Below are 21,886 nucleotides of genomic sequence, written 5' to 3'. Positions count from 1 at the left end.
GTGTTGTCTTATGCACATAAAGTCTGGATTATGTGTATTACTGTGTTGTCTTTAAAATTTTTGACTGCTATAAGACATTTGATTATAAAAGCTGCTGGATTAAACCAACCCACATGTTTTAAAAATATCTTGACTCCAAAACTTAAGTCAAAAGGTATGCCACTTTGGGGGAGAGGTTATGCTTTTATTTCCACAGGAAATGAGATGCTATGATTCATTCAAAATTAAACATGATCAGATTTGATTGAAGAAGATCCCCTGAAATCCTGACTACAGACATAAAAACATAAACCTGAAAGAAATGCAAGCCACGTGATGTATATTTTACCTGCTCAAACACATAACTAGAAATTGTCTTTGGCTGACTTGTGTACAATGTACAGTCTGTACTTGTATTAATGCTGAGATGTATGTTACTTTAAAAAATGTATATATTTTTAGGATGAGGGGAGCAGACACCAATGGAAACAGATGGACCAGATGATCCAACATTTCAGAACACTTCTGCCGCAGTTTCCCCTGAGTTCTGCACCCACAGAGGCTTCAAGGCTGCTGGTTGAGATGGTCCAGCCACCGAAGGAACAAGATGCCAGCAGACCAGTAACGCCATGGCCATGTGGCAACATATAGATAATAGACAAGGGTTAATTTAGGATGAAAGAGCTACCTAGCAAGAAGCCTGAGCCATAGGCCGTATGATTTGTAATTAATATAAGCCTCTGAATGATTATTTTATAACCGGCTGCAGGAGCTTGGGTGGGAGAGATCCATCCCACCGTGGAGCCGGTCTGGACCGAGAAACTTCTACTACAGACTTATATATAAAGCTTTTCACATGCCAGTCATGTTTTCAGGCTCTTTTTGGTGCGTTCAACAGAAGGACGCAGTATTATACTAGCTCAAATTCAGTATTTGGGTTTTCATACTTGCAGATGATCAAGAACAAACCATACCTTGGAAATATTCTATAACTCATTTAGACTACTGTCAATGTTTTTATTATTTCAGAGCAAATTTAAACTTTTTGGTAAATGTGCATTTGATTTTATTTGAAAAATATTAGACAAAAATTACTGTGCTCTGAATTGTTCCAATACCATGATAAAACTTAAGGGACATCAGAGAGTACTGTGTACACCCAGCAAGACAGTCTTAGCCTCATTGTAACCATGTAAGCTAAATACAAACAAAACTGGAATCTTCGAGGTTCAGCCAGTGGACAGCAACAATCCTGTATTTTCTTTAGCAGCTTCCAATGCCCACTGCAGATCTCAGATGGCAGCCCCGCCCACCACAGATCTCAGATGGCAGCCCCGCCCACTGCAGATCACAGATGGCAGCCCTGCCCACCACAGATCTCAGATGGCAGCCCCGCCCACCACAGATCTCAGATGGTAGCCACGCCCACCGCAGATCACAGATGGCAGCCCCGCCCACCACAGATCTCAGATGGCAGCCCCGCCCACCACAGATCTCAGATGGCAGCCCCGCCCACCACAGATCTCAGGCAGAAGCCCCGCCCACCACAGATCTGATGGCAGCCCCGCCCACTGCAGATCTCTGCTGTGACATTAAAGAATTACAAGTGGCACCTTAGTTACGCTATTCTGAGCTTGCCAAATGTAGGTGGCCCATGTTACCACCAGGCTGGCCTGACTGATGGGAATGCCATAGTTGGTAAAACTGCTACAGTGCATTGACTTAGCCAGGTAGTTCAAAACAAGACAGCTGTCCACTCCTGCTAGGCTCGGCTCTTCCCTGACATTCCTTTCCTGTGAACATGCTCGCCTTTGTCCTGCTTCAGTGGCTTTCTTTCATGGATGTGTACACAAACACACACACACACACACACACACACACACACACACACACACCCATCACAAGGATGTACACACACACACACACACACACACAATACTGAGACATGCTCCATCTCATTACACTTCTGTTGCATCATCTCCCTTTGACTTTATAGCTCAGGCATCTGTGGGGTGCATGCTGTTCATTCTGGCATGCTGAGCTACTAACTCACCAACAAAATCCTGCGCTTTGAAGACAAAGACAGTTTTTCTTCTGCGATCACACACTATTAAGATGGCACTCAAGACGTTCTTGCTGAAATCTAATTTGCTCAGCGTAACAGATCTCCAGGGTGAAGGGCATTTAAAAGTCACCAGGCCAATCATTTGTGCAATGTTGGGAAAACCACAAAGAAAGCCTCCAGAGCAGGGTATCCTATAATAAAAGTCAAGCTGGGGCACATGGGTATGCAGTGAAACACTGCTGTGTCTAAAGCCTGGTCTTAGTCCCATCAGATAGCCGCCCCATGACTTAACAATGCTACTACCACAAGATCTAAAGATGCAGATAACGTTCTCCACACGAGGGACACCCAGTGATGAACCCAAAAAAGAGAGGTGCAGCACAGGTGTAAGGGCCCTGGGTACGTCCTTCTTTGTCCTGTGACATAAGGAGCCACCAACGTGAAAGCCTTCATCTGAACTGCACTTTAAAGTCATTCTCTAGGCTGGGGTCGCAGCTCAGTGGCAAAGCAGCTGCCTAACAGGGAAAAGGGTCCTGGGTTCAATCCGCAGCACCACACACACACACACACACACACACACACACACACACACACACACACACACACATCACTACAGACAGGAACAAGCTGTGCAGTCCACTACTCGCTCCCAGTGCATCAATCCTTCCATGCACACAGCACGGTGCTTGCTGCCGACCTGAATCCGGAGCAAACACAGAACAACAGTTAGTGTAATATTCCACCACAGTGAGCCACTGCTGGACAGTCCAGCTGCCAAGGCAGCGGCCAAGTCACCCAGGCCTCACTCACCTGTTTCTGGCCCTTACAGAGCAGGGAGCAAGGACTATGGTCTGGGAAGAGGAGAAAAAGACAAACATCTCAAAATGTGCTTCTGCCTAGAGTTCAAAAATTCGTAATTTGAAACTGTCCTTATAAAGAACATCCCAGAGATGTCACCAGTAAGTACTACCAAATATTAGAAGAAGAAGTTATTTCAACTGGACACAAATTCTTCCAGAAAAGAGAAAGGCTATTAAGAGATGAGATAAACCGGGCCAAAGGCACAGCCCAGAGGCAGGGCCACTGTGGAGGCCTGGGCTCTCTCCAGCACCACCAAGATAAAACCACATTTAAAAACAGAAACATCTTTCTTACATCAACCTAATTCTCTGGCCCAGTCAGAACCCTGAGAGGGTGGAGTTGGGGGCAGGGATAAAAAAAACAAATACAAGAAGATGCCAGTCACAGATATAGATGCAGAAGCCCAAACTAAATATTCACCTATGAAGTCTACCATGATTATGTAATACATGCTGACCAAGTTAACTCAACTCCAGAACTGTGCAATTAATTTAACATTTGAATATGGAGAAAAAAATCAGAGGAAAAACTTCGTTAAGGTTATGTTCTGGACAAGACATGAATATCCCACTCATAAACTCAGGGCAGCCATGGTTACCTGCACAAGATTGAGACAGCCCACAATCCCTCCCAAAATTCACTTTATGTTCATGATTTAAAAACAAGCCAATTTCAGCAAGGAAATAAAGAAAAAGATGAATTCTTTTCATAAAATAAGTATTTTTAAGGGGGGGGGTCTGTAATATAATCTAAGATAACATATCCTTTAGTGTTGAGACAAGGATGGACCAACTTACTGAGCTGACGATGCAGATTCCAGACAAACCCATGCCTGTTAAGGCGCTTGATTTGTGACATGCAGAATAATGGAGAAAGCACCAGGCCAATTGGATATCCATGGAAGGAAAAATGATGGATTGGACATGTACTGTAAATGATGGATTGGACATGTACTGTCAGAGGCAAAGCAATAAAAATTTCTAGAATATAGAAAAATATTTCTTGCTTAAAACATTGTGTGTGTCACCTATGGACACCTGATTTTCGACAAAGAAGTAAAAATTATACAATGGAAAAAAGAAAGCATCTTCAATAAATGGTGTTGGTCTAACTGGATGTCAGCATGTAGAACAATGCAAACAGATCCATATTTATCACCCTGCACAAAACTCAAGTCCAAGTGCATCAAAGACCTCAACATAAATTTAGGTACACTGAACCTGAGAGAAGAGAAAGTGGGAAATAATCTCGAATGCATTGGCACAGGAGACAACTTCCTGAACAGAACACCAACAGCACAGGCACTAAGATTGACAATTAATAAATAGGACCTCATGAAATTGAAAAGTTTCTATAAGGCAAAGGACACTTGCTCAACTATGTTCATAGCAGCTTTATTTGTAATAGCCAGAACCTGGAAACAACCTAGATGTCCCTCAGCAAGGAATGGATAAAGAAAATGTGGTACATTTACACAATAGAGTATTACTCAGCTGTTAAAAACAAGGACACAAGGAAATTTGAAGGCAAATGGATGGAACTAGAAAAAAATCATCCTGAGTAAGGTAACCCAGACCCAGAAAGACAAACCTAGTATGTACTCACTAATAAGTGGGCATTAGCTGTAAAATAAAGGATAACCATGCTACAATCCACAGACCCAGAGAGACTAGGTAACAAGGAGAGTTTATGGGGGGACACCCTTATCTCCCTGGAAAGGGGAAACAGAAGAGTCTGTATGAGTGGACTGAGGGCAGGTGGGGATGGGAACATGAGCATCAGATTTCGGGGTCAGAGGGGAAGAGTGCTGAGGGAGACTGTTGGGGTGCACTTAGGGGTCAGGTGGGAGCCTGGCCCAGAGGAATCTCCCAGGAGTCTACGGGGAGGAGCCCAGCTTAGACTCCAGCAACAGTGGATAGAACCTGAACTGACCCGTCTCCTGTGACCAGACTGGTGCCTGGTCCAATTGTCCTCAGAGAGGTGCCATCCAGCAACTGATGGAGGCAGATGCAGAGCCACAGCCAAACATTAGGTGGAGCTTAGGAATCTTTCAGAGGAGGGGAGGGAGGAGGAGGAGGAGGAAAAAGGAGTGTAGGAGCCAGAGGGGTCGAGGACACCACAGCAAGGCTCACACAATCAACTAACTTGTGCAGTGGTATTTGCTCCACCCATGACCGTGGGCTATAGGCCGAAGGAGGCGATGCTTCTCGCTGTTGTACATGACCTCTTAAAAGGAAAGGAGAGGGGTCACAAGGTCCCTTCTCCCTGTTTCCTAGTGTGACTGAATTGCCAGGTGGATTCTCTCCTGGTCAGATCTGAGAATTTCTCACTTTATCTGGTGCCCAATGTGGGGCATGAACCCACAACTCTGAGATTAAGAGTCTCATGCTCGACCTTAAAAACTCATGAGCTGAAAGTCATAGCTGAGAGAAATCCACAGGAGTCTGCCTAAGGAGTATTAGGGAATTTATTAGGATATAAATTGAGGAAATACACTCATGAGTACAGAACCGAGTGGACAGCTGAAGTCATCCTCTGATCTGACAACTTCAGGTCCACACCGGCCACCATGCTTGCTGCTGCACATGCCACACTAGCCGGCCCGTGGCAGCTGGAGATTCTCCTGTCTCTGCCTCCGTCTCCCTCCAGGAGATGGCACAGCCCTGCATGGGTCCAGGGATGGGACCTCAGGCGTTCATACCTCAGCAGCTCGCTTCACCCACACAGCCATCTCTCTAGCCCTGAGCTTTCTTCAGCATAAACAAAGTTACAAATTAACAAATACAATGCTGAAAATGTTAAGATTCCAAAATGCTTCGGCCAGGAAGAAAGCATTCCCCAGTCCTCCACTCTAGGAACTGCAGCATCCTCTAACTAGTTCTGTGACCTGAAATCCCAGGTCACAACTGACGGGCTCCTTACTACCCCCATCCAGGAAGTCAATCACCAGGCTGCATCCCTTTAACTCACTGGTCCCTTCTAACTACAGTTGTCTCTGCCTCTACCACTAGCACCTGGTCCCAGTTACCACCGGTTCTGCCTCAGCTACTACTAGAGGCTGGTGATCCCGAGGTGTCTGTGTGGTGCCCTGTCACCTGCTGCAACAACATGAAGCGGAATCATCATTTTGGAGACGACAAAGAGCTTTAGAGATACTCAGAGCACAGGCTAGGACGGGCAGTCCTCCTCCGCTGCGCTCCCTCCACACCGCCCTCGTCCCTTCCTGTGGACGCTTGGCCAACGGGGCGAGGGCAGAGGAGGTTGACTTATTTGTGTGTCACTGTCGCCAGCATCCCTGGCATACTCAGAAAGTCTGCCCTGCCTCTTGTCTCAGGCCTCTTATTCCTTAAAAACTCACGAGCTGAAAGTCATAGCTGGGCCTCACCTAAATATGAGTATTTAGTTGAACTGCCAGTATTCACCAATTCCAATAATAATTTCATGGATACCTCAACATCTAGGCTGTGAAAAAAATTAGTGTCTTAATTTTCATTACACTGCTTGATTAACTGAGTGAGATACAAAGGCACAGGGACGTTAGCAGGGCAAGTGAAGCCATTAGGAACAAGAAAAGGTCGTTCTTGCTACTGTCCTGATATGGAATTTGCAGTAAGGGCAATCAACACAGCGGCCCAGGGAAGCAGACACTACACTGTCTGCAGTCAAATCAGGAAGAGTTCATGTCACACACAGGGAAGACCGGAACGCCTACGAATAATCACAATCGGTGACATAACAATGCAGGTGAACTCGCAGACGGCACCGCAAGGCTGCATTATAAATAGCTCCTGCGCGTGCGAGTTGCTAGGCGACCAGTTCATTTATCTTCCCTTTCTTAAAGTAGGGAAAAGAATAGCAGACAAATTACGGCGGGCCCTGGGGAGTCCCCACTACTTCAGAGAATTAGCTCTCTCCTGTTGGATCTCTTCACTCCAAAACACAGGCACATGATGACTTCTGCAGGACTAACTTAGGCGCATTCATTTCAACAGCTGGGAAGTCAGTTTGAGAAAAATTAGAGGCATGACCAGGTCAAATCCAACATGATAACGACTGTTTTGTTACTCATTCATGAGGAAAAACAGCCTAAATCCCAGCTATAAATACAAATAATTCTGAACATGACGAACACTTATGGGGAAAGCACCTATAAAGTCTCTATAAAACTTACAGCAAGTAAGCTGTGATGTGATGAGCAATTTCCAGTTTGCTCAAGCTAGAGAAATGTACTCAGGTCTGAAAATATCAAGCAACATTTGTTTGTAATTCTGCTGTGACTTTTCTTTCGGGGACAGATTCTCACTGTGTAGCCAGGCTGGTCTGGAACTTGCAATCCTCCTGCCTCCATCTCCCAAGTGCTGGGATTACCAGTGGATGCCACCACATGCTACTTAAGTTCTGCATTTTGCAATCACACAAACTTTGTTTAATTGCAGAGGAAAACGGCGTTAGAGGCTCCGTACCGTACGGCTTCTCATCTGTTACCTTCCCGGTAGCATCTAGAGTGTCGGTGGCTTTTCCCAGCTCTCCAATGGCAATATACCTCTAGGGGAGGAAATGAGAGAGGCGGCCATGAGTCATTCAGGACTGTTAGCTGTGCCTTCTAACAAGAGAACTTTACTAACACCACCAGCCTGAAACAAAGTAAAGGCAAAAATAACACACTGGAATTGCCCTGTTGGATTGTTTCTGTTGTGTGGGAAGCATTTGTAAGCTCAGAAACACAAACTCCCCATACCAGCCAACAGGAGAAAAACAAAACCCACTAAAAGGGTTTTATGGCTTATATGTATACTCTTATTGCAAACTTCCAAAATATTTTTATACTGGGCACACTGGTTTTTAAAGAAATTGCAAACATAGTTGGTTCTCTGCATCATGAATTCCACATCTACACATTCAATCAACCATAGATAAAAAAAAAATTCTAAAAATAAAAAGGATGTGTATGGTTATGTGCAGACTTGTCATTATTCCCTAAATAATCCAGTGTAACAACTGCTGATACCGCATTTCCTCTGTAGGAGGTGCTGTGTGCTACAAGCCAAGTGTGAGAGGAAGGCCTGGGTTGCACGCATGCATCACACTGTGTCTGAGTAGGATTCTAAGACCCATGCACTTTAGTAGCCACAGAGGCCCTGGAACCAGCAGTCTGCAGAGTGGGCGCATTACGTGCCCACTAGTGGAAAGAATGATATAATAAACCATAACACGGCATCACAAGACTCAGTCATTTTACCAGACATGCAATGAAAATGATTTCAAGTCAAATGATCTGGTACTATTCCATAAATACTAACACCTGTCTTAGTAAATATATCACACATTCAAATGAAAGCTAAATCTTGGCCACCTCTGGCTAACACCAGGCTAGTACACCAAGTACAACAGAGGCACCCTTGGCCAGCAGCGTGTTCTCAATGAAGACAGCTGATAGTAGAGCCGTGAAGGGAAAATGGTTTTAGATTGATCACGATCCAAAAAGGACATTAGCTCTCATGGAATTAAGACATCTCAGATGAGGCCTGGGCCACTTCTCTCTAGGCAGGGGCCACGTCTCTGGTCTACCTGCACCATGCACTCTTCCTACTCCTCTTCCAGACAAATTTGGGTTTTGTTTCACATGAAGTGGTGAGAAGATGAAAGGACTCTAATTTCCTGAGAAAATAATCTGTACTCCTCTGACTTTTAAAGAGACACTCAGGCCAGGTGTGGTACTGTACTCTTTAATCTCAGCACTTGGGAGGCAGTGACAGTCAGATGTCTGTGAGTTCAAGGCCAGCCAGGGATACATAGTGAGTTCCAGATGGGTTACATTAGTGAGACCCTGTCTGGGGGCAGAACCTCAAAGTATTTTGTAGCAATGCAAATTTATTAATGACAAACTTGCATTAGTAAAGGGACTAAAAAAATGAAAAGAATGTTAAAAATTGTGACTTCCACAAATCTGCAGACATGACAGCAAAAGCCCTTGATGAAGCCGCCTTCACATCACACGGCTCATGTTGCTTAGCACAAATGCAGTGCAGGGGAATTCTTCAAAGCATTTGGACCATTGTTTTAGAAGTTCATTAAGACTGGCAAAAATGAGTTCCTTACAACTCTACACTCAGTCCCAGCATCCGAGACACGCAGCTTTTCCCTCCTCTGTCCTAGCACCCGAGACACACTTTTCTCCTCTAGCTCACAGCAGCCAACCGTGAGTCAGCGTCCCACAGGGAGGGCACAGAAGGATAGGGCAGAGCAGAGACTCCAGCTCTAACAGGCAGGTAAAGTGCTTAAGTACATCTTAATTGCTTCAGAATCGGTTCATGTTAACGTGGGGAAAAATAATAAGTGCCTCATGAGAAGAAGCAAAGAATTTAAAACAATTTCTGTCCCTGGTAAGCAATGGATAACAATCACTATCACATAACAAACAGAATGATTCAGAGTCAGCAGTGGTCAGTGACTCGTGGAGTTACAGAGAGTTCTCACAGGTAGCTCGAGAGCTGGTGAGGGAGGTGGCTCAGTGCTTGCTACACAGGGAGGCCAGCACACTCATCAGAAGCCCAGCACAGTGGTGTGTGTTTATGAAAGCAGTGCTCAGAAGGCAGAGCTAAGTGGATCCCGAGGGCTCGTTGGCCAGCCAGGCTAACCTAATCAGCAAGCCCTGGGTCCTGATAAGAGACTTTGTTTCAAAACCCAAGGTGGATGGCTCCTGAGAACAGGCACCCAAGGTAGACCGCTGGCTTCCACGTGCATACAGAGCAGCACACACATGGGGTGGGGTGACACAACTCTCTGCACTTAAAGGAAAAAGATGATGATGCGTTCTATACTGTGACTTTGAACTTAGCTGCAGTGGTCTGTTATATAACATGTTTGAACTGGGTGCCTTATGCTTGCATTTTGGTTTCTGGATTCTAGATGTCCTTTACCTTGGATCAAGCCAAGTTCACTATCGGAGAATATTATTTTAGTGTGTTATTTTTGTTTATGTTACATTTGTTTAACTCTGTGAAACTGTGTTAACTGTGCCTGTGTAAAACACCTGATGGTCTGATAAAGAGCTGAACGGCCCATAGTGAGGCAAGAAAGGATAGGCAGGGCGGGCAGGCAGAGAGCATGAATAGAAGGAGAAATCTGGGAAGAAGAAAGTAGCCAGAGAAGGAGGTGGACTCCAGGGGCCAGTCACCCAAGTACCTAGCAAGCCACAGAGTAAGATTTACAGAAGTAATAGAACAAGAAAAGCACAGAGGCAAAAGGTAGATGGGATAATTTAAAGTTTAGAAAAGCTGGCAAGAAACAAGCCAAGCTAAGGCTGGACATTTATAAATAAGAATAACCTCCCTGTGTGATTTATTTGGGAGCTGGATGGCAGGACCCTCAAAAGAGCAAAAACAAACAACAGTCCACAACTTTGATTTTCTTCTCTTCACTAAGTATCAAACCCTTTCATTTTTCAAAGCCACCCTGTTAATCTCCCCTGCCTCAGAGCTTCCAAACCCTCGCCTCCAAAAGATGGACAACAGTAGGTAATCAACATAAATTATACACATAAAGAGAATGGAAGGCTGTCTCAAATCCAGATTCTACCATATTTCCCAAGAACCATGAAAGGACAGATCTTATTCTCAGCAGGTGTGAAATTCCCAGACACAAACAGGCCACAGTGAATCTATACCTCTAGGATGTCCCTTGTGAAAAGGGAAGACACTGAGGGTGACTCCGCTAAGGGTGAGGAGCCTGGCGGTAACCCTGACAAGGGCCATTCGACGGCTCATCCTCCTGGGCTCTCACACTGTGCTGCCTGGCACATGATCTCCTGCACATACCCACTGTTTCCCACGTTTCATAAATTGATCTACACTTTCCCAAATAATAAACAGCTAGAAGGATTGTGGTGATATTTTATCTGTGCACCCAATAAAGCTTATCTGAGGATCAGAGGAAAAAAAATCAGCCACTATAGTAAACATAGAAGTCAGGCAGTGGTAGCACACGCTTTTAATCCCAGCACTAACCATAGAGGTCTGGAGGTCTGTACAGACAGACAGGAAGTGATGTAGCTTGACAAAGAGAGGAAGAGAGATGGCAGAACAGAAAGGTAAATAGGCATGGGTATACAGGAAGTAGGTCTCTTTGGAGGCTGAGGAGTTGGTAAGGTGAGGTTGGCTGTGACTTATCCTATTCCTTCAATCTCTCGGTTTTCACTCCAATATCTGGCTCTGGGTTTTTTATTAATTAAAAAAACTCCACAGGCTTGAGGAGTTTTTGTGTGTGCAATCCTTCACATTTCTGCCGGAATACTAGACATTAGGCTATAGTTGACAACTCTCAAAGCACTCCTGGATCTTCCTTGTGTCCAACAACATGCTGGATTCTTTCTAGAGGACATGATATCCACATAATGATTTAAGAACCTCAACATGTACTTAACTTGCTGAAACGCCCTGGCATCATCTTTTAAAAATTAAGATTTATTTATTTTTATTTTATGTGCATGCCTCTTACATGGACACGTGTCTATGCACCACATGACTGTCTAGTGCTGGCAGAAGTCAGCCGAAGGTGTCAGATCCCCAGAACCAGAGTTACAGATGGCTGTGCGCCATTGTGTGGCTGCTTGTAACTGAGCCTGAGTCCTGTAGAGGAGGAACAAATACTCTCAACCACTGAGCCATTTCTCTAGTCCTGTTGGCAAAATTTAAAAATACACAGCATACCTTTCAATATTTCCTATATTGGAAATTTAAAACACACACATATACATTCCATTCACCATCACAGCCATCACACTGCACATCTGGTAGAAATTCTGGCTTCTTTGTTTGTTTCTTTTTTGATTGTTGTTTTGTTTTTTTAAATCCTGAGATTGCAAAGTGGAAAAAAAAACTCCAAAATTATTAACACAGTTGTGATTCAATAGAGCCACTGGAAGTCTTGGGAGTCCTTTGGCCACACTTTGCACATAGATTATCCAAATCACAGCTGGATTCACTTTACCGTAAACTGGCATCTAATGAGAATTAACCTTCTATTCTACTTGTTATCAATAAGCTACTTGGAAAAGCCCATGCAGACAAACCTAAGCTCCAGCTCACCACCAAAAAGATATGGAAAAGAAGAAACAAGACACGGGAGTACACTTGTTGGAGGATATTGATCACACTGTGAACCCCAAGTCTGCATTTGAGTTAATTAAATAAAAATAACCCTGGGTCAGGAGGCTGTGTTAGCAATTAGTGACTGACAGAAAGTAACCATAGAGCATCAGAGGGCATCCAGGAGAGACAGACACAGGAAGTAGCAGGGAGGGTTTTGAGTGGCGCAGCTTTTTCTGGTTTGGTGAAGCAGAAGCATGGGTCTTTCAGAGATGCCAGCAAGGGGGAAAGTTAGCTAATTACGACCCAGTCTCTGTGAGCCAGCAGGTTTTTGCCCCAGCCTTTGAATCTTGAGTCTTATTTATAAATAGAATGATAGAGATTTAGTCAAAGCTACTGTTAGCAACAGCCACAGAGCTGGTACCTGTGGGAAGAGAAATGCCCCCAGGCTGAAGCCTGAATGGCCTGGCTGCTGCTAGAGAAGCAGGCTGGTAACTGCGGAGTTGAAAGTGGCTGAAATAGCAGCAGATTAAGGCACAGCCACTGTGCCAAAATTAAGACAATATCTGGTGATGCAACACATGGCACAACCACAGGGAAGGAGGAATCATGTCGGCTGGCTCTTCTGCAGTTGCCATCTGGGGCTCTTACAGAGCACTCACAGCATGCAGCTGCCACTTGCCGGGACTCCAGAAAGCAGACCCCTGTGGACACCACCACCAAAGTACGGAGAAGTCAGCAGATTGGTGATACCTGGGAAGTCCTTTAGGAGAGGGAACAACACAGTGCAGGTGCTAGAACCCTGTGTGGTGCTCCTATGGATGATTTGAAAATGGAAAACTTAAATGAGGGATAAATGACTTAGCTAGGACATCACATATTATCGACTGTAATTACTATCAGTTTGGTAATTAATATTTTCTCCTTTAAAAAGTGGTTTGATAACTGTGCCAAGTATGATAATGACTGATAAGATACAAGCATTAGAAAGACTCACCAATGAAAATGAGAAAAATTGATAAGATACAAGTCTTAGAAGGACTTATTATTGATAAGATACAAGCTTTAGAAAGACCTACTAATGAAAATAAGAAAAATACTCAGACACAGACAGAGGAATTTAGAGCAAAACCTAACATGCCATTGCATTATGAAACTGAAGAGGAAAGGCCCAAGGTTATTAGAACACCAACCTTAATTTATCCAGTTACCATACAAGAACAACCACCAGATGGTAGGTACTCCCAAGGCTATGCAGAAGTTCATTGGAATCCTGTAGAAATGTTAGATTTGAAGAGATTTAAGGAAGCAGTTGTTTCATATGGTATGCATTCACCCTTTGTGAAGCAGATGTTAAATTGATGGGCAACTCAGAACAGAATTAATCCACAAGACTGGAAAGATTTAGTTACAGCAGTATTAGAAGCTGGCCCTCAGTTACAATGGAAACATGGTGGAGAGGAAGCTAGGGTCATAGAACAATGAAATAGGACTAGAGGTAATGAGATTCCCCAAGGCCAGCTTTCAGTGAGGGTCATTATGTGATTTGCAAAGACAGTCTATGTTTGATGATCACACCTTGATTCTATGCCATATAGCTACTTTGAATGCTTGGGAGTGTTGAAGAATCAGGAAAGAGGACTGAGTAATTTACTAAAATTATACAAGGCCCAAAAGAAGCCTTTGCTGATTTTTTTTTTTTTAACAAGGATTAACTTTAGCTGTAAATTGAATGACAACCAATCCAGACATTAGGCAAATATTAATTGAATTTTTGGCTTTTGAAAATGCTAATTCAGGATGCAAAAGGGTGATTAGGCTTTTAAAGACAAGGTCAGCACCCTTAGAGGAATGGATCCAAAATACAGCTCATATTGAATCTCACATTTATGATGATACTTGGATAGGAGAGGTGATTTCTAAAAACTTAAAGAAAACCAAAAGGACAGAGGTTTTAATTGTGGTAAACTAGGTCATCTGAAAAGGGACTATAGGCAAGGTATTCCTAGAAACAGTGTTTTTTCTAGAGGTAATTCAAACAGAAGGCCTCTGTCTTCTGGAGTATGCAGAAAGTGTGACAAAGGCCAACACTGGACTAATGAATGCAGATCAACAAAGAACAGGCAAAGTGACCCCTTTGCCATCTGGAAACACCATGGGGAACCTCCCACAGGCTGCTGTGTCAAACTTGGTTCAATCATTCCCTGTCACCATGGTGGAAACTCCTCTACAGAGCAATTAAAAGACTTAATACCTGTTGTTAAAATCCATAGTGCTCTAGATGACAGAACAGCATCAGTAGATAAAACAAAATTTTCAGGAGAGGCCATAAAACAAGTAATTTGGCAAATTTCCACAAATGATCAATGTCTAAAACTAAAAATACAAATAAATGGCATTGAAACCGAGGGTTTGATAGACACAAATGCAGATGTAACCATCATTTCACCAAAATCTTGGCATCCAGGTTGGCCTCTTCAGGAGGTAAATGTTCAGCCTCCAGGTATTGGAACTTAATCTCAGATAAAACAAAGTTCCAGATGGGTAAAGTGTATAGGGCCAGAGGACAGACAGAAAAATTAAAATCATGTGGCTAACAAAGCAATGTATTTGTGGGGACATGACTGATTTATTATAGCAATGAAAAACAGATTAACATTCTGACAACTTCAGAAAGAAACTATAAATTAATGTATGCTTCTGAGAAAAACATTAAAAGGTATTGTCAAGGACAGTCACTGACTATTCAAGTTGTACATAAGCAAGGCACAACAGCTGTTGATCTTTCAAAGGTACCAACAGCCCTACCTTTAAAATGATTAACTGACAAACCTGTCTGGGTGGAACAGTGGCCTTTGACATCGGAAAAATTACAGGCCTTAGAACAAGTGATACCAGAGCAGTTAAATACTCAACATATTGAAGAATCAACCAGTGCTTGGAATTCTCCTATATTTGTTATTAAAAAGAAATCTGGCCGAGTGGTGGTGGCGCACACCTTTAATCCCAGCACTCGGGAGGCAGAGGCAGGCGGATCTCTGTGAGTTCGAGGCCAGCCTGGTCTCCAAAGCGAGTTCCAGGAAAGGCGCAAAGCTACACAGAGAAACCCTGTCTCGGAAAACCAAAAAAAAAAAAAAAAAAGAAATCTGAAATGGAGAATGGTAACCGATCTAAGAGCTATTAATAATAAGAGCTATTAATAAGGTGATTCAGCCAATGGGCTCTCCACAGCCTGGAATTCCCTTGCCTTCTCTATTACCTAAAAGATGGTCTATTATAGTGAAAAAACTTATAGGCTGCTTTTTTTTACTATACCTTTACAAGAACAGTATGGAGAAAAATTTGCCTTCACAGTGCATATTTATAATAATTCCCAGCCTGTTAAAAGGTACCATTGGAAAATTTTTCCACAAAGAATGTTAAACAGCCCCCCCCACCTTATTTCAATATTTTGTACAACAGCCATTAGAACTAATTCATAAACAGTCTTCTTAATCTATAATTTACTATTATATGGATGATATCTTATTGGTTGACTCAGAATCAGATACCTTAAAAGTAAAGGTATGATGAAGTAAAGAGAATTTTGCCTTGTTGGGGATTACAAATTGCTCTTGAAAAAACACAAAGAGGAGATTCTATTAATTATTTAGGATATAGATATGTTTACAGAAAATTTCAGCCACAGAAAAGTACTAATCAAGAGAGATCAATTATAAACTCTAAATGATTTTCAAAATTTGATAGGAGATATTAACTGGCTATAGCCCACACTTAGATTAGCAATTCAAGAACTAAGTAATTTATTTTAAACATTATAAGGTGATAAGAACTTAAATAGTCCAAGAAAATTATCAGCTGAGGCTGAGAGAAAATTGGCTTTGGTAGAGGAGAAATTACAGGATGCACATGTGGATCACTTGGATCAAGAGCTTGATTGTATCCTGGTCTTACTATCTTCCAAGAATCCCCTGCAGGAATTCTCATACAGAGAGAAGATAATATCTTAGCATGGATATTTTTGCCACACAAACATAATAAAAGATTAAGGTTGTATGTAGAAAAGGTTTCTGAATTGACTCTGAAAGGAAAATTGAGATTTTGTCAATTATCAGGAATAGACACAACAGAAATTGTGGGCAGAAAATGAACATTGGCAAAAAGCTTGCAGTAATTTCTTGGGAGAGATTAGTAACAAATGCCTCAAAAGCAAGAGACTTCAATTTATAAAAAGAACTAATTGGATTCTCCCTCATATAATAAAGGCAACACCATTTCTAGAGGCCCTACATTCTATATTGATGCAAACAAATCAAGAAAGGCAAGTTATAAGTCAGGGAATTTTAGTAAAGTGCTTTAAAGCCTCAGTTCAGAAATCAGAATTATATGCTAGTCTTATGGTATTATTAGATTTTTCAGAACCTCTTAATATAGCTACTGACTCTCAATATGCAGAAAGAGTTGTTTTACATTTTGAAATTGCTGAATTTATTCCAGAAGATTCAGAATTAACATTGCTATTTATTCAACTACAACAAGTAATCAGAAATAGAAATATCTTTTGTATATACCACATATCAGATCCTATATGGGTCTACCAGGCCCTCTAGCACAAGGTAATGATGAAATTGAGCAACTAATTATAGGAAATGTGCTAGAAGCCTCAGAATTTCATAAGAAACACCATGTTATTAGCAAAGGTTTGAAAAAAGATTTTTTTCTATCATGTGGAAAAAAGCCAAAGAAATTATAAGGAAATGTCCTACTCGTTCTTTGTATATTCAAACTCCATTAACTGCAGGAAGTAACCCGAAAGGTACTCAAAAAAAAAATGATATTTCTCAAATAGACATCTTTCATTTTGCAGAGTTTGGAAAATTAAAATATGTGCATCATATCATACATGCATACTCAGGATTTCAATGGGCAACTGCTTTAAGTTCTGAATAGGCTGATTCTGTAATCAACCTTTATTAGAAGTCATGGCCATAATGGGGATACCTGTACAAATTAAGATTGACAATGCTCCAGCATATGTCTCTAGTAAAATGAAACAGCTTTTTGTGTATTACATCATAAAGCATATTACAGGTATACCCCACAATCCTACAAGACAAGCAGTTAAAGAAAGATCTAATCAAACTCTATAAGATATGCTTAATAAACAGAAAGCAGTAATAAAGACCCCCCAGAGATAAATTACACAGTGCTTTATTGACTTCAAAGTTTTTAAAGGAACAATGGCTGCGAACAGACATTGGATAATAGAAAAAACTGCTGAATTAAATCATCCTATATATTTTAAAGAAGTGTTGACCTTAGAATGGAAACCAGTGTAGACAAATTTCTAAACAGTCTTATTAAATAAGAAACACAGAGCCAAATACAGGGGCGAAAGCCAGAGAGATCAGAGCAATAGCCTCCAACTAACTTTAGCGCACCACATTGCCATAGCTTCCCAAGAGAGCATCTTCCTGTCTAACCTGTGTCTCTATTGCCTTGCTGTTCTGCCTCTCACTGGCTCTTAACCCAGCCACCTCACTTCCTCATTGCCTGTCTACACAGACCTCCAGGTCTCTATGTTTTGCACTGAGATTAAAAGCCTGTGTCACCATGCTTGGCTGTGTCCTTGAACACACAGAGACTCTGCCTGCCATGTGATTAGATTAAGAGCATGTGCTACCACCACCTGACTTCTGTTTATGGCTGACTATGTCCTCTGATCTCCAGGCAAACTTTATTGATTAACATACAAATGAAATATCACATTTCAGCACAAGTAAGATATCACCACAAACCAGGATATATGTTATGTTGGAAAGAGGTTTTGCTTTGTTTTCTCAGGAGAAGAAAAGCTATGGATACCATCAAGATTGATAAAGATTAGATTCAAACAGGACAGACTTCTTGATTAAGAGGCAAGAGTTCGAGCCTAGATCCCATCCCTGGCACCAGCCATTCCAGGGAAGACCTGCCCCCACGCCCATCCGCCCGAGACCCCAGCCACTTCCTGAGACTTAGAGACCAGCCCCTAGCTCCCATGCTGCCCCGGACTTCCCTTCTGGACAAGAGGTGAGTGCCTGGGCTCAGCCTAGATCCCATCCCTGGGCACTAGCCATTCCGGGGAAGATCTGCCCAACTTGGCCCCAGGTTCTGGCCATCTGCCAGGATCCCTTCTACCCCCACCGGAAAGGCTCCCCTTCTCCAAGACCCCCGGCAGACCCTGCAATCTCCAAGCCCTGCCCCCAAGCCCATCATCACCCGAGACCCCAGCCACTTCCTAATGCTTAGAGACCGGCCCCCGGCTCCCATCCTGCCCTGGACTTCCCGTCTGGACAAGAGCTCCCATCCTGCCCCGTACTTCCCATCTGGACAAGAGAGCTCCCATCTGGACAAGAGAGAGAGAGACTTCCTGAATCTGTCAGCTCTGTCTGGACCAAGTGAGCTGATAAGACCAAGAACGAACCACAAGGAGATGGGCAGACGTCAAGGCAGAAGTACATACAACAAAATGAAGAGCAATACAGCATCACCAGAACCTAGCCCTCCTCCAACATCTAGACCTGAACATCAAATATTGGAAGAAGCAGAAGAAAACAGCCTTATGAATAACATCATGAAGAAGGTAGAGGCTTGTGTAGAGGAAAAGACAAAAAAATGGGAAAAACAATATAAAAAACTAGAGGAAAGGACAAATAAAGTAGAAGAAAACAATAAAGCCCTGGAAGAAAACAAAAAAGCCCTGAAAGAAAATCATGAAAAAGAAATAAAACAGATGAAGGAAACAGTCCAAGACCTGAAAAGGGAAATAGAAAAAATGAAGAAGACACAAACAGAGGGAATTCTGGAAACAGAAAATCTGAGTAAACGAACGGGAATTTCAGATGTAAGTATAAACAACAGAATGCAAGGATGGAAGAGAGGATCTCTGTCATTGAAGATACAGTAGAAGAAATAGATTCATCAGTCAAAGAAAACACTAAAGCCAACAAAGTCATGACCCAAAATGTCCAAGAAATTTGGGACACCATGAAAAGACCAAACCTACGAATAATAGGGATAGAGGAAGGAGAAGAATACCAACTCAAAGGCACAGAAAATATATTCAACAAGACCATAGGAGAAAACTTTCCCAACTTAAAGAAGGAAATACCTATGAAGATACAAGAAGCCTGTAGAACAGCAAACAGACAAGAGCCCCCCAAAAAAAGTCCCCTTGCCACATAATAATTAGACAACTAAACGTACAAAATAAAGAAAGAATATTAAGAGCAGCAAATGAAAAAGGCCAAGTGATTTATAAAGGCAAACCCATCAGAATAACACCCAATTTCTCAATAGAGAAAGCCAGAAGGACCTGGACAGATGTAATGCAGACACTAAGAGACCATGGATGCCAGCCTAGACTAATATACCCAGCAAAACTTTCAATCATCATAGACGGAGTGAACAAGACATTCCAAGACAAAGCCAGATTTAAACAATACTTATCCACAAACCCAGCCCTACAGAAAGCACTAGAAGGAAAATTCCAGCCTAAGGAAGTCAGATACACCCTCGAACACACAGGCAATAGATAAAGCCACAGCAGTAAACCCCAAAGAAGTACACACACACACTACCACCAAAAAATAACAGGAATGAACACTGGTCATTAATATCCCTTAATATCAATGGGCTTAATTCACCTATAAAAAGACACAGGCTTACAGAATAGATATGAAAGCAGGACCCATCTTTCTGCTGTATACAAGAAACACACCTCAAATTCAAAGCTAGACACTACCTAAGAATAAAAGGCTGGGAAAAGACTTTCCAATCAAATGGTATTAAGAAACAAGCAGGTGTAGCCATCCTGATATCCAGCAAAATAGACTTCAAACTAAAATCAATCAAAAGAGATCAAGAAGGGCATTACATATTCATCACAGGAAAGATCCACCAAGATGAAGTTTCAATTCTGAACATTTATGCCCCAAACACAAGGGCACCCACATATGTAAAAGAAACATTACTAAAGCTTAAACCACATATAAAACCCCACACATTAATAGTAGGAGACTTCAACACCCCACTTTCACCATTGGACAGATCTCCCAAATTGAAACTTAACAGAGAAATAAAGGACTTAACTGATGTTATGACTCAAATGGACTTAATCGATATCTACAGAACATTCCATCCTAAAAAAGAATATACCTTCTTCTTAGAATCCCATGGAACCTTCTCTAAAATTGACCACATACTTGGCCACAAAGCAAACCTCAACAGATACAAAACAATTGGAATAACCTCCTGTGTTCTATCAGACCACCATGGTTTAAAGTTAGATTTCAACAACTACAGAAAACTTACAATCTCATGGAAACTGAATAATGCTCAACTGAATCACCAATGGGTTAAGGAAGAAATAAAGAAAGAAATTAAAGACTTCCTAGAGATCAACGAAAATGAAGACACCACATACCCAAACTTATGGGACACTATGAAAGCAGTGCTTAGAGGGAAATTCATAGCACTAAATGCCCACATAAAGAAGTTGGAGAAATCTCATACTAGTGACTTAACAGTACACCTGAAAGCTCTAGAACAAGAAGAAGCAAAGTCTCCCAGGAAGGATAGACGCCAGGAAATTATCAAAGTGAGAGGTGAAATCAATAAAATAGAAACAAAGAGAACAATACAAAAAATTAATGAAACAAAGAGTTGGTTCTTTGAGAAAATCAACAAGATCGACAAGCCCTTATCCAAACTAACCAAAAGACAGAGAGAGCATCCAAATTAACAAAATCAGAAATGAAAAGGGGGATATAACAACAGACATTGAGGAAATCCAGAGAATCATCAGGTCATACTTCAAAAACCTCTACTCCACAAAACTGGAAAATCTAAAAGAAATGGATAATTTTCTGGATAGGTACCACATACCTAAGTTAAATCAAGACCAGATAAACTATTTAAATAGTCCAATAACCCCTAAGGAAATAGAAACAGTCATTAAAAGTCTCCCAACCAAAAAAAGCCCAGGACCAGATGGTTTCAGCGCAGAATTCTACCAGATCTTCAAAGAAGAGTTAATACCAATACTCTTTAAATTGTTTCACACAATAGAAACAGAAGGAACATTACCAAACTCCTTCTATGAGGCTACAATTACCCTGATTCCTAAACCAAACAAGGATACAACAAAGAAAGAGAACTACAGACCGATCTCCCTCATGAACATTGATACAAAAATATTCAATAAAATACTGGTAAACAGACTCCAAGAACACATCAGAACAATTATCCACCATGATCAAGTAGGCTTCGTCCCAGGGATGCAAGGGTGGTTCAACATACAAAAGTCCGTCAATATAATACAGCATATAAACAAACTCAAAGAAAAAAACCACATGATCATCTCACTAGATGCAGAAAAGGCATTTGACAAAATCCAACACCCCTTCATGATAAAGGTCTCGGAGCGATCAGGAATATAGGGAACATAGCTAAACATAATAAAGGCAATTTACAGCAAGCCAACAGTCAACATCAAATTAAATGGAGAGAAACTCAAAGCGATTCCACTAAAATCAGGAACGAGGCAAGGTTGTCCGCTCTCCCCATACTTATTCAATATAGTACTTGAAGTTCTAGCCAGAGCAATAAGACAACATAAGGAGATTAAGGGGACACAAATTGGAAAGGAAGAAGTCAATCTTTCCCTATTTGCAGATGACATGATAGTATACTTGAGTGACCCCAAAGATTCCACCCAGGAACTGATACAGCTTATAAACACCTTCAGCAACATAGCAGGATATAAGATCAACTCAAAAAAGTCAGTAGCCCTCCTATATACAATTGACAAACAGGCTGAGAAGGAAATCAGAGATACATCACCCTTTACAAT

The 21,886-nt window shown here is 41.9% G+C and overlaps 1 protein-coding gene across 2 annotated transcripts in view; it reads right to left on the bottom strand.

Moving 5' to 3' along the window:
* The window catches only part of Trub1 (TruB pseudouridine synthase family member 1), a 60,167-nt gene that overhangs the window by 11,621 nt on the left and 26,660 nt on the right, over nt 1-21,886 (bottom strand). For both annotated transcript variants that reach the window (XM_076563386.1, XM_076563385.1), the window contains one exon: nt 7,369-7,450. In XM_076563386.1, the coding sequence (XP_076419501.1) occupies nt 7,369-7,450 (82 nt within the window). The remainder of the gene's footprint in view (nt 1-7,368; nt 7,451-21,886) is intronic.

The sequence above is a fragment of the Peromyscus maniculatus genome, chromosome 1 (genome assembly GCF_049852395.1).
Source record: "Peromyscus maniculatus bairdii isolate BWxNUB_F1_BW_parent chromosome 1, HU_Pman_BW_mat_3.1, whole genome shotgun sequence".
Lineage (NCBI taxonomy): Eukaryota > Metazoa > Chordata > Mammalia > Rodentia > Cricetidae > Peromyscus > Peromyscus maniculatus.
This window is presented reverse-complemented; position numbering and strand designations above follow the sequence as displayed.